Below are 13,173 nucleotides of genomic sequence, written 5' to 3'. Positions count from 1 at the left end.
CCAACCATTAATTGACTGGGAAAAAATAGGAGGGACAATGGAAGAACAATGTGCTCAGTATTCAGTTTTCCCTCCGTTCCTCAAATGGGGAAAAAAAACAAGAAAAAAAACCACAAATAATAATAATAAAAAATAATAACTTCTGTCCTGTAAATAAAGTCCACAGATTGGTAGCTGGCATTATGCAGACACTGCAGCAGTTTCTCCTTCCAAAAACAGGAGGAGATTGTAGCATTGGAACGAACTGCTGCTTTGGAATATTTGATAAGTGTTGACAGATGCTGACTTTCTGGTGCCAAACATCATGATCAGCTTATCTAGATTCTCAGCCACTGAGTGACTTCAGTTTTTGTAGAAACAGATATTTCACCATCACATGAATCAGCATACTTGCTAACTTCTGACAACAAAAATACACATTTATATCAATAAAGAAACTAGTTACATTCTTTGAACTACGTTACAGAATATGAATCCATGCATGAACATATGTTTATAACCCAACCCAAGGAAGACCCAAAAATTCTACAGGCACACACTATATGGACAACCCTGCACGCAACACCTCTTGCCATCATTCAATTTCTTTACGGAAGCCCAAATAAAAAAAGTTTCTTTCTACCCAATACTGTGAGAGTAATGGTAGCCTCTCCTAGGCGTTGCCCCTCTTCACTCTTTGCGCTGATTTCACAGCGGTAGGTCCCAGAATCCTTTCTAGTCACATTTCTAATACGGATTCCTGTATTCAGCATCTCTGCTCGGTCTTTAAGATCACCTTCAAGAGAGAACAAACAGTGGTTTCTGGTCATCGCTTACAGAAATCATCTATGTCTCATTGGCTTGCTCTGAAATCACATACAGTTTATGCACTATTGCTCATTTATTCAGTGTTAGTCATCTATCACCAAGGAGCAGCACATAATCCCCCTCCCATGACATTAAGAACCTTCCATAAACTTGTCCACTTAGTCCAAAAAACCACCAACAACCTCAGTTCAAAAACCTATGTCATTTTTTTGTTGGAAGATGGAATACTTTTTTTTGGTAAACTGTGAACATTTCAAGAAATCATGTACAGATGTAGTCATGTGACAAAAAAAAAGATAATTTTCCACTTGGAGGGATGGCAATCACTAACTTATTTCTCTTACAGAAATGATTCTTACCACAGCAAAGTATTTGACATTTTAACATGGCAAGAAAAAAAATTGAAGGAATTAGCAAAAGATATTGCCATCAGACTTCCTACAATGAGATTTTCTTCATTTTACATCTTGTTATGAAATTAAACTTACTTGCACAAACAGAATCATGAGTTCCAGCATCTTTTAAAATGACATATATGCAGAAAAAAACAAGTTCATCAACAAGATCAACACATCTTGCGAGCTCTACAAACTAACAAAATTGCTGTGGCTTTGTTTTACTTCTCAAGTAATATAAATATGTCTTTATTTACTTCTCTTTATTTGTCGTGTACCAGAGACCCGTATTTTCTTCAATACATAAAGCTGTGGTATGTCTTTTGAAGAACATATAAGCAGAAATTCTACTTCCAAAAAGTAGATACAAATAATTTAAAAAGTACTGCTGAGTTTATATTTTAATGTATATAAAAAATGTTGCATTATTCATATCTAAGCTCCCAGATCTACAGGAGGTTTCAGAAACCTCTTTGTAAGATAGCAGTGCAGAGCTTTCAACAGTTTTAAAGGAGTTTATGTTTGAATGTAACTTCATTTTTGAAAAAATTCAATAAACATGCAGGATCATTTTTCTTAGTCTCCAGTTTTATTTAACTTCATTCAAAATGTAACTAACCACTGAAGATTTTATTAAGAAAAGCTTTGTTTTCCCCTGAGGAAATATTCTTTTCCTCAGAAGGACTGATGTTCAGTTCAGTACAAGAGTCATGAGCATCCTCTTTCAGTCATTTTCCTATTATTACTCCCCAAGAAACAGTTGATATATATGCTAGAGAAGGGCATGTTAAATGATCAGTCTAAGCTTGCATTGTCTTACCTGTAAATTCACCATTGTAGTACACAAATGAAACTCCTTGAGACTGGATTTTCTTCCATTCTATTCTTAGACTCATCCCTTTTGAAAATTTGTGCTTGCAACTCAGAATAGCCTCTAAGGAGGAAACAAACAAACGAACAAACAACAACAAAGGAACAAAAAGCAAAAGAGAAAGTTAGAGCTTTCAGCATTGTATTGGTACACAATCAGGTTCCATGGAATTAACATTCCCCCTTCATATATCTTGAGCAGTCAGCAAGGCCCAGATCTACTCCTCACAGCGATGTCATCAGACCGTCTCCAGATTTATGCAACTACACAGGGGAAACAGAAACTACTAATTTCCCCACTAATTAGGTGGCCTTTGGATCAAAATTCACACGTTGGATGAGCAGAGATTCTGTACTACTACCCTCATTTTATGTTTCAATATTTTTGTCAGTGAGCAAACCACCATTAAAAAAGGACGCTGACCCAGTTATCATCTATATTGCGAATTACCATTCCGAGTTCATTATCAGTAGTTTACCCAGTTAAATATGTAACTTAATGCATATGAAAAACATACCAGTAAGATGGTTAAATGTTCTAAGTAACTTGTGTATTTAGTTACAATTTCACGTTGGTTATTTTAAGGGTACATGGAAGGTGAGAGTCTGCTTCATTAAGGTTATCCAGTCAAGGACTTTTTCAATGCAAAGGTGATAATAATAAGGGGGCAGCAACAAACAAAAACACAGACACAAATATGACAGACAGAACACAATGACAAAGACCATCTGTCTCCAATTAAACTGATGGGCCTGTGGTGCCAGCGAGTGCAGTCTCTGAGTCAGCAGTAGGAAAGCCATGGATCTAAGGAGTGTGTGTTGGCGAGTCCAGAAGCACATGTGCCTGGAGTGCCAGGCTGGAAGGGATGGAGGGGAGGGGACTGAGTGAACTTGGGGCCAGCAACTGGGGTCACACTGGGGGTGTAGGCACCCCCGAGCCTATGGCACTGGCTGCTGGAAGTGGAGGTGTGTGGTGTATGTGCCATGTTTGTATCTTTCCCCAAACCTGGTGTGCCTGGGGGTACGTAGCTCACTAGCAAACCTCAGGCTGGGTGAACTGGCAAGTAGGAAGCACAGGGTCCAGGCAGGGGTAGCAGGGCTATCCATGCCAGGACTCAGGAGATCCAAGAACGTGCATGTGCTTCTGAACCCAGAGAGTGTTGTATGAGCACTTCCACCAGTGAATTCCAAACTCCAAAGTGGAGGAACGACGCTTGGTCTTCTACACTTAATGTTTTACATGAGCCCAGGTAGTACTACATGTGGGTGCTGCTGAAAGCAGTGCTTTGTATGTGGCAGTCTGCACATGCATCTCTGGTATACACACTGAGCCTTGCTACTGACTGAACCTGCAAAAGGAAAAGCAGCAAATGCATTTGTCAGTTTGGGACAAAGACCCCCAGGACTCCAGGCACACTGGGCTGGGCTCCAACAGCCAGGCAGTAAGACACCATTGTACACAGAGGCTGAGATTTCAAGAGTTACTGATTTTTACTGTAGTTGCCATAGCTGGGTAGAAACCAGGCCAAACAGGTCAATTGTTCTTTCTCCCTCGCAGCAGGGCATAAGCGCATGCCATCTCTAATATGGAGCTTACATCATAATAACTGTGGCCTATGGTCAATGCTAGAGTTACGGGGGAACTGAAGAGAGAGAGAAGATGTGAGCTGTATAGGCGAATTATCAGGACAAACTCAGCATTTCAGTAGTTCCACTGTCAGTGGAACAGCATGCTGGAAAATATATATATATTTTTTCTTTCCTCCAGCAAATACTTTAAGTCAAAGTATTATTAAGAATTGTCTGGAATCTTTCCTCTGATACTGTTTCCAGCCACACATCTGACTGGCTCTGAATCTATTAATAAAGTGAAATTTAGCATCTCCGGGGAGTTTTTGCAAAAGAAACAAATACACCATTGATCTCAACTGCTCATCGTCCAATACAGGTCAGAGCATCACAGATCAAAGGCCTTCAAAGTTTTGGCAGTGCCTCTCTAGTTTTCAGGAAGCAAACATCCACTGACCAAACACACAGTCCATCTGCATTAACTGTCACCCTCATTTCCAACCTCAGCAAAAAGGGCTGCAGTGTGATTAAGAGGTACCAGCAGATCTACCCCTTCACCCCTTTGTCTCATTTCCCAGGTCTGTTCTGTGGAGAAACAAAATGTTTCAAAGGGACCAGGCTGGTGGCCTTGAGAATCTCCCACGGGGAAAAATTGTCCAGACTTGAAAGAAAAATTGGGGCAGGAGTGCATTCTTTGCCAGAAACATGTTACACATGCGCTGGCTGCTACGAAAAACATGCTGTGCACTCAGGAAGCCTGAGGTTCCTGACTTCAGGTTGTGTGGATGGGTGGAGGCTTCCTGAATCTTAAGATTTGCTAAAGTTTCCTTTCCATTTTGTTTTTGTATCCTTCTAACAAAGAAAAGCCATCACTCAAGCTCAGCTTGCTTTTGCTACTGACCTTGTGACAGCTGGCTGGTCCCATGAGCTAGTCTGTATTAGCTGACACAGAGACAACTCAGCTGAAGTGTTCTCAGCTTAACAAGTCACCTCTGTCCTGAAGGAGCTGCCCCTGCCTTGCATGCCACATTATCTTCCTTTCAGAAGATGCTAGTATTAATGCCCTTCCACTGATCTTATCCAGATAAAAGGTATAGAATGGAAGATGAAGAATAAACATGGAACAGAGACATCATAATAAAATCCCTCTTTGGTTATAGTTCCCTTCTCCTGCCCTTTTTTTTTTTTTTCATACTAATGGTATCAGTGAGAAGTATTTTCCAGAACAGGTCTACTTGATTTTCATTATGGTGGACCCACAGGAAGCTGTGCATCAGCACACGATCTACCAGCCTGGGAAGAACCATCTGGGATCTTGGAGAGGTCTGGACAATGTTTACTTTGGATATATGTCTGGTCCAGGCCGATCATTTGATTAGCCCTCCTCAACTGTACCAGGAGTTGGAAGAGAAAAGAAAAACGCATTTCAGATCAGCTGCATTTAGATGAATAGCTAAGTCTATCAGCTGCTACCGTTCCCTTGGTGCTGCTACATATAAAGAAAAGAGCATAGCTTTTAGTTATGTTAAACTGATCTCACTCTATTATAGAAATAAGAAAAGAACAAAGTACAAGCCACACATTTTTTAAAAAAAGAGAAGACAAAGAGAGATCATGAAGCCAATCAAGCTCCTCTCTCCTCTGTCCTGTACTAAGCTCTAAATGTATTCATTTTTCTTCCTCAAAAGTGACAAAAATACTTAACACAGCTGACAGTTTCAGAGATCACTATTTCATTATTATCTCAGATGGATGAATAAAGCCTAAACCTCAGCAAACAGTTCTTTTGATTCCCAAATTCCCTTCTCTCTGCATTCCAAACAAATGCAATAAAAACAAAGAAACCCGTAGCCTACAAACCTCACATACCTACACACTACTAGCATCTCTTTCTCACCTATCCAAACATCAGGTTTTCTTCCCTGCATCCTTAACTTCAGTATCTGATTATTGAAAATGATTGTCTTTATAGATAATAAAATATATACGTCTATTTTAAAACAGACATTCTAGTCATTGGCAATTAAAAATAATCATTAAATCACATATACCAAGAATAGCTGATTTACAATTGTTCTCCCTCTATCTCCTTTTTTTTTTTTTAAAGACGTTAGTCTTTAAAAAGATAATTAATGCATCTCTTTTCTATCATTTCTCAGCACTTTACATGGAAGGAAACCAGACAGATGTTATAGAGTGGAATATCAGGACTGAGAAACAAGTCACAGAATCATAGAATAGGTGGAGAAGGACCTCTGGAGAGCATCTAGTCCAACTCCACAGGTAACCTAAAGTGGGGACAAAACTAAGGTTACAATAAGAGCCAACAGAGAGAGTAGGAGCAATACTCCCCAGGAAAAAGGAAGACAATCTTAACTGCCCAGCTGTCTACATAGCTTGCATGTATTTATCCCATGTATTTTTAATCAGAGCAATATGCATACTGTACCCTTAAATTCCTCTGCTTTTACATTTTTGTTATCCGTTTCAATAGAAATTCCAGTTGCCTTACGATCTGCAAGGGGACAGAAAAAAAAAGACAATTCAGTAATAAACTTGTACTTTCATAGGTGCTTCACTAGTTACAAGCAATGTTTTTGAGACTTCCTTACACAGGACGGATTAGATATTCTCTGCTAGGGAGAGCATGGGGACTAAGAGTTAGAACAGGACTGGCCACGTGGGTGGCCTTGAACAATTCGTATCTTTCTCTCTCTGTCCTGGCACCTGTAAAAAAAATAGTAATATTTCTCTTTTACAACGGCATGATAATATTTACATGTGAGAAATACTACATAAACAATAGATGTTGTTTATACTGTGGCAACATCTCAGTCTGTTTTTAATTCTGGAGACTTTATTAACCTATGAGCATATTTTCCATGGTATTTCTATTACAAGGCAGGCTTGTTTACTGAAGAATACCATGTACTACTTCTCCAGGATAACAAATGCAAGCAGTAACTGGAGGTTACCTTGAATTCTCCTTAAACTGAGAAGAAAACATGAGTCAACATTTCTATAGTTTTATATGAAACAGATAAAAAAACAAACAAACAAACAAACAAGAAAAGCATACATTTTTGGAATTTCAGTATACTCAATACAAGAGAGACCCAGACAAAATGCATGAAATCACCATTAGCCCTGCATTGATCCCCACCAAGCTACCCTCTCCCTCACTGCATCTCATTATACATCTTCTCTTGAGAGCTGCTCTCCTCAAGAAAGGACACCAGTGTGCATTCCCTCATGATTCAGAAGTATTCCTACAGGGCAGAACAGTCCATCAGTTTTTCTGGTTACTCCATGGCAGGCAACAAGTCTACCAAGTGGTTAAAACTGCTTATTAATAGATAAATACAGTTCCTTACACAAGTTTACATTAACATTCTTTTCAAAAGCATCTCAAGTTCCAGTGGTTTAGACTGGTTTTGAAGACAGCATGGACACTCATTTCATATCCCATTTCCTATGTCTGCATCAGCCAACTGAACAATTGCTACAGAGGGTATGAACAACAACTGAGTCCCTCTCACCATGAACAACATTTAGAAATATGGCTTGTTCAAAATAAGAGTATAATGTTCTCTGACTGACAGAAACTAGTTTAGCCTTACTCCATTTAATCTAATCTCATCTCACTATTTGCCTCTCTTGTGTGTACAGACCTCCTTTATTCAAGAATCAGTTTCTCGCCCCCCCATTATGCATACCCAGGACATCCAATGTTGATCTGAAGACATGAACAGATGAAGAATCCTCTGCTTCTTACTATTTTATTTTGATTGTTCATTACTTCTGTTAAAGTATGTTCCTCATTTCTCACTTGTGTGAGTTTATTTGGCTTTCAGCTAGGGGTTCTCAAACCTCTGAGTATGCCATTTTCTCTACATACAAAGATACTGTCAATGAGTCATTTCATGGTTTTCTTCTCAATTAGAGATCATCCCCTGTTCAAGTGTGTCACTGCAGATGGAGTTCTCCATCCAAACTGTTCCTGTGGCCATCTGAGTCATGGAGCAGCGATTAGAATAGCTATCTGAGTCCCCACCACTAAAGCAGTCGCTCATTCATGGCATCCTGTAGTGGTGGGTTGACCTTAGCTTGCTGCCAGGCACCCACCCAGCCGCTCTCACTCCACCTCCTTAACTGGGCAGAGGGATGAAAAAAATATGAAAAAGCTCATGGGTTGCGATAAAGGCAGAGACATCACTTGCCCATTACACTGCTCCCCTCACCGCCCCCTGCCGTGCGGTGTTTGCGGTCCCTTCCCCAGGCTGCCCCCGAGGCGAGGCGCCGCCATCTTGGCTGCGGGGCCCGGCCATGCCCTGCGGTGAGGCTGTTGGGGCCAGCACGGGGCAGCTCTGGCATCACCTCATGCAGCGGCCCCACAGCACCCCACTGCCAGCACCTCGGCACCCATACCCAGTACACCTGTATTTCTACTCAGAGATGCTGCTTCCTACACATCTCACCACCTCCCTCCAAATGAAACCCCAACATTTCTCATTTCTACAAGAATATAGCTTCATACTTGGCAACAAAAAGTGAATTTTCACATGTACAGATTACCAACGGATCCAAATTTGTGTGTTAACTATGCTGTCCTACAATACTCTTTAATTGTATTGTCATCTTTGTGTCACCCCAAAATAGTTACAGCAGAGTCTGTAATATGAAAGTATAATATGAAAGTAAATATAAAGTGTAGATGACAATTTAAGCAATGCCATTTATGTTCACTTATAATACTAAAATAGAAAAAAAATATTTCCATTACAAATAGTGCGTGCAAATTTTTTCCACTCGATCCAGAAAGGAAACTTTCTTGTTAGACTTTTAAAAAAAGAACACAAACCACAGAAGGAACCCTGCTTACACCAGAGGAGGGAAGCCCTCCTCTCCTCCAGCACCTCCCAGAGTAACAGCTGCTCCTGCACATACACACAGAGCACATCTCTTTGATTTTGTCTAAGCTTGGTCTAGAATAAGGGCTGAAATAATTTTCCTTTTTGCCTATTAAGCCTTATTTAGGTTTATGGGAAGAAAATTCTCTTTTTATTTTTACCCAAACTATACTGTTTCCAGAACAATTAAAAAAACAACATGTCCTATACACCAACAGATAACAAATCATGTTATCTACTGAAAGAATATCTTCCTTCACGTTCTCATGATGGGGGGGACGATTTTGTTCTGAGGCCCTGACAGCAGGTAATGCTTTGGATGCATTTCTAGGACTTGTTGGGGGGAGGATTAAAGCCATTTATAAATTACTGGCACATCAGCCATCTCTTTCTGGACACAAAACAGCTTGAACACATGCAGTCCAACACTTTATTTCATCCACAGTTTCATAAACCTGAAAATTCTCTCTCTTCCTCCATAATACAGAAGTCATGAAGCTCATCAATGTGCTTTAAGTATTCATGAGTTAGAATACACAATAAGAAATGTTTTATGACTTCTGGGGCAGGATCATGGCACTTATTTGTATGGAAGTTATCATTAAATTACTTTGCGTAGTTTGTATCATGAGCTTGCAATTGTACCAAGTCTGTATAATTCCTCTTGCATCAAGGGAATTACAAATGTACAAGGACTCTAGCATGCAATGTAATACATACAAAATATGCCAGAAAAACAAAACGAAAAAAAAGAAATTCATACTCAGCATGCACACAGCCCTCCTCATCACACACAAACCACACATATACATGCTCCTCTTCAAGCGGTGCTTGAGTCTGAACTGTAAATTAAGCTGGTGCAGAGACGGGTGACAATTAAAGCTTGATCGAGCAGAAAAACAGAAGAGGTCTTCAAAGCTAGAGTACCTCTTCCTTAAAATGTCCTTTCAGAAGTGTCTGCCAATTATTCAGAATCCAAGACTTAAGCATTGCATTTTAATTCACCATATAAAGAGCAATAGAGAAAAGATAACAGATTACTGTACCACCAAACTTTTTGTTCATCAGATGCTTTTATACACAGATTGACGCCACCCCCCCACACACACACTCTTACATGGGAGCAGCTTCATTTGTTTAGAAGTAGGCCCACAAAATGCACGCTTTCCATTTGATAATCCCTCACAGAGCTGTAAACTGACGCTTGGGGAATCAAAGAAAAGCACATTAGTCAAACCAAACCGAAGGAAACAGTGGTGCCTGGAGGAAATTACATGAGAACAGAATCAAAACAAAGTTATAAGTACAAGAGAAAACACAGCCTCTTGGTATTTGTTTTGCCAAGTTCTAAGTAACAGGTGGCCTAGGGCAAAGCTGAACAAAGGATTTCAGAGGATACTGAAGGTTTAGGAAGTCCGATGTCCCGAGAATAAAGCGATAATGCAGACAGTTCTCTTACCGTACTCAACCACAGAACAGGAAGCCAACCGTTACTTAATCAAATGACACCTTGAGTCTTGCCATGATCTTGTCATTTAAACACTCCCATGGGGCTTGGCTCTTCTGTTGCCGAATTTTTCCCTATGAGAAGTACCCATAGATGGCATAGTCCATAAATGGGGGACAGGAGAAGAGAAGCTACCTAACTGTGGACAGAATTTGTTTATCAACTCAGAAGAGAGTAACTCCCATTCTCCTTAGGAGTCCAAAATATGGTCGCTACAAGCAAAAGGCTGCCATCCAGCTCAGGATATTGGCAGGCTAGAACAGTGTTACCCGGAGGTGGGCGAAAAACAGGCATCCAGGGCTCACACCACAGGTCTGACCCAGACATGTTGCTGTCACCATTTGAGTGTTTAAGCTGCTTTTGTCTTCCATCCATTTTGCTTGGTGAATGCTAGCCTCCATCAAAAATGTTGGAGGGAGCTCTGGAGTAGTAACAGCCTCCATGACTGCAAGAGTCTCCAGAATGCGTGCCAGAGTCCTTAACTAATCTCTGAAATCAGTGATTTATGCACCAAAATGTAGCCGGAACTGAGTGAAGTAGCCTCATTAGGAAATATAAATAGGGCATTAAGTGCTCAAACTTCAGACAAGGGCTAGAAGAAATTACCAGACATGATGGGGAAAAAAAAAAAAGAAAAAAAATCTCCACTTCCGTCCTTCATTTATCTTGAGTTACAAATATTCTTGAATCTTAATAATGACAGAGCAGGGTTTACTTTGGGCAGAGTTTATATGTTTCACAAAAAAAACACCCTGCACACCTTTAGCCACAGAAAACAAATAAGGTAGCAGTCTCAATTCAGGCAGAGGCTGTAAAGTGGTAATAGAGTCCACTAAAATCCAGATGCGGATTGCAAGTTTGTATTTTACTAGGTGTGTTGTGACTGCATAAAGCATAGTAATCCAGGGAAGAAGGCACATTTTTGGGTTGACAAACTGGGTCTAAAACATAAAAGGAACCTAAGGGGTTTCTCAGCCACCCCTGTGCTTATGCGGTAGCTGTCAGCAGCACTGTTGTAGTGTTTTGGAAACTGCTGGACTTAACCAAGGCAAGTTTTAGTCATTCAGGCACTGGAGCTGGTGGTAATACATACAGTTCCTGAGAGTATCTTAACACACTGTGAAATACGTGGCAAGATTTTAAACACTCTTATTGGCTAATTAGGACATAGCCCTTGCTGATGTTTTTAACCATGAAAAAATACAAACTAGAGATCCTACTTCATGTACATGTGTTATCCACGCGTCAGTGGCAAACGAGAAGTTTTTCTACTAGCTTGAAGAAACTGCTTTTAATTTAGTAAAGTTTCTAAGACTCTACAATTATACGGAAAACTGCTCCTCAGTATGATGCAGTGCTGGTTTCCTGGCACTACAAAAAAGTTGTTCTAGTTGCATCTGTGCTCTGCTAGTGTTTCGAACTGAAGGAAAAACATATGACTAGTTATTTTCACTCCTTAAACAGTACTAGAAATGCAGTATCTTGGCCTTGACTCTTGGGATGACAGAGGTACAGAAGCAGCAAGCTTTTAGTTATTCAGAAGGGACAGAGAATAAGGGGATAGGGAAAGAAATTCATAGGCAGAGTAACAGCCTAACTTTTATGCCATAGAAAGTGCCTTTTCCATAACTAGATCAATAATCTTATGAAAAGCCTTGTAAGGTACTTTGATTTGTGCACATAAATACCTGATAGCCTTCCCTCCTTCCCACACCTCCCCCGTTTTCTACAAGTCCTCTTCTAATTCCTGATGAATTTCTTATTCATGGAGAAATGGACTAGTTTCTCAGAGCATGGGAAGAGAGTTGGGAACTAAAACCAAAAAAACTGCTAAATCCAGTTATTTGGTTTGGCTTCTCTTTTGGAAGAGCAACTATTAGAAAATTAAAATTCCAACTCTATAGCTGAGTAGTATATGACACACAAAAATTGACCTTTCCCCCAATCCCTGCAAAACAACAACAAAAAATTTCCCCAAGCCCTAAGGCATTTTTTCCCCCTTCCAGACCAGGCTCAGAGCCATGCACTGAGTAACGGAGTAATCCTCCCCTCTGTCTGCTCCCATGAGCAAAGCCATACATTTGAAGCTGATAACAAGGCCAGCATCCAGATGGTAGGGTAGTTAGCAATCTAACCCGCAGACACATTACGTGTCTTGCTGGGTAAATCATCAGACACTCTCTTCACTCTTTTTCATTAAAAGCTCTCAAATTAACAGCAAAGGCAGTCAGATTCAGAAGAAAACATTGTCTACAGATACCCAGGTGAGACAAAGCAGTCAAGTTTTCAGGTGCCTTGCCTGCAAAACCTGTATCATAACAAAGCAAAGTGTACTTTAGGCTGGTTTCTCAAAACATTTCAGAGTAGTAGGTTGTTTCAGAAGACAACTTAGGTTAAAGTGACAAAGAGTTTAAATGGCCAAGCTGCTCAACTTCTAGTTTTCCTTGGATTTACTACTTATTGTACATCCAGAGGTATAGAACTTAATACAGAAATTTGCTGTTTTATTTAATATAGCATAAAAATAAAAACAAAAACAATTCTTCACACTCATCTGTTAGCAAAGTCATTTGTTTCATCAGTGTCAGTAAAACTCTGCCTTTGTGATGGAAATCACATGAGAAGCAGAACAGAGAACCCTGCGTTCATCCAGCTGCGAGTTATCACACAGGGCAGTAACAGCGTTGTCAGAAAGTGACTCGGAGTGGGATTTCTACCTGCATTGAAAGCTGGTATTGGATGATCTCAGGAGCTCTCAGTCCCACAGGAGGGGGAAGAGCTCTTTTGTTATAATGCCTCAATTATAGAGCAGACTAGCAAAGAAGTTTTCATTCATGATGCCAGCCTAGGGATGATTTAATGCTCAGCTTCGTGTGAACTGCTCAGTACAATATGAAAGGCTAGCACACCAGCTGATGATGCCTTTACTTTTACTTTAGAGATATTTTTACTTATCTAGAAGGTCAAGAATAAAAAGAGACTGTAGTTTTCAGAGTGAATTATCTGAATTTACCAGCAGTAGTCCCAAGATTTTAAGATCAAGTTAATGATCATTTCGGAGCACAGCCCCAAGGACAGTCGGCCCTGGCAAGACTGAACTGGAAGTGCTTGTAGA

The 13,173-nt window shown here is 40.2% G+C and overlaps 1 protein-coding gene across 4 annotated transcripts in view; it reads right to left on the bottom strand.

Annotated features, from left to right (window-relative positions):
• Positions 1-13,173, bottom strand: part of JAM2 (junctional adhesion molecule 2) — a 35,772-nt gene that overhangs the window by 8,220 nt on the left and 14,379 nt on the right. For 2 of the 4 annotated variants that reach the window (XM_040576229.1, XM_040576223.1), the window contains exons 2-4: positions 6,091-6,156; positions 2,023-2,136; positions 623-775 (exon numbers count right to left, since the gene is read on the bottom strand). In XM_040576229.1, coding sequence (XP_040432163.1) covers positions 623-775; positions 2,023-2,136; positions 6,091-6,156 — 333 coding nt within the window. Of the gene's footprint in view, positions 1-622; positions 776-2,022; positions 2,137-6,090; positions 6,157-6,253; positions 6,362-13,173 lie in introns of those variants that run through there. The other 2 variants (XM_040576240.1, XM_040576247.1) reach the window with 2 other exon arrangements.

This window comes from Cygnus olor, chromosome 1 (genome assembly GCF_009769625.2).
Source record: "Cygnus olor isolate bCygOlo1 chromosome 1, bCygOlo1.pri.v2, whole genome shotgun sequence".
NCBI classification, from domain to species: domain Eukaryota; kingdom Metazoa; phylum Chordata; class Aves; order Anseriformes; family Anatidae; genus Cygnus; species Cygnus olor.
This window is presented reverse-complemented; position numbering and strand designations above follow the sequence as displayed.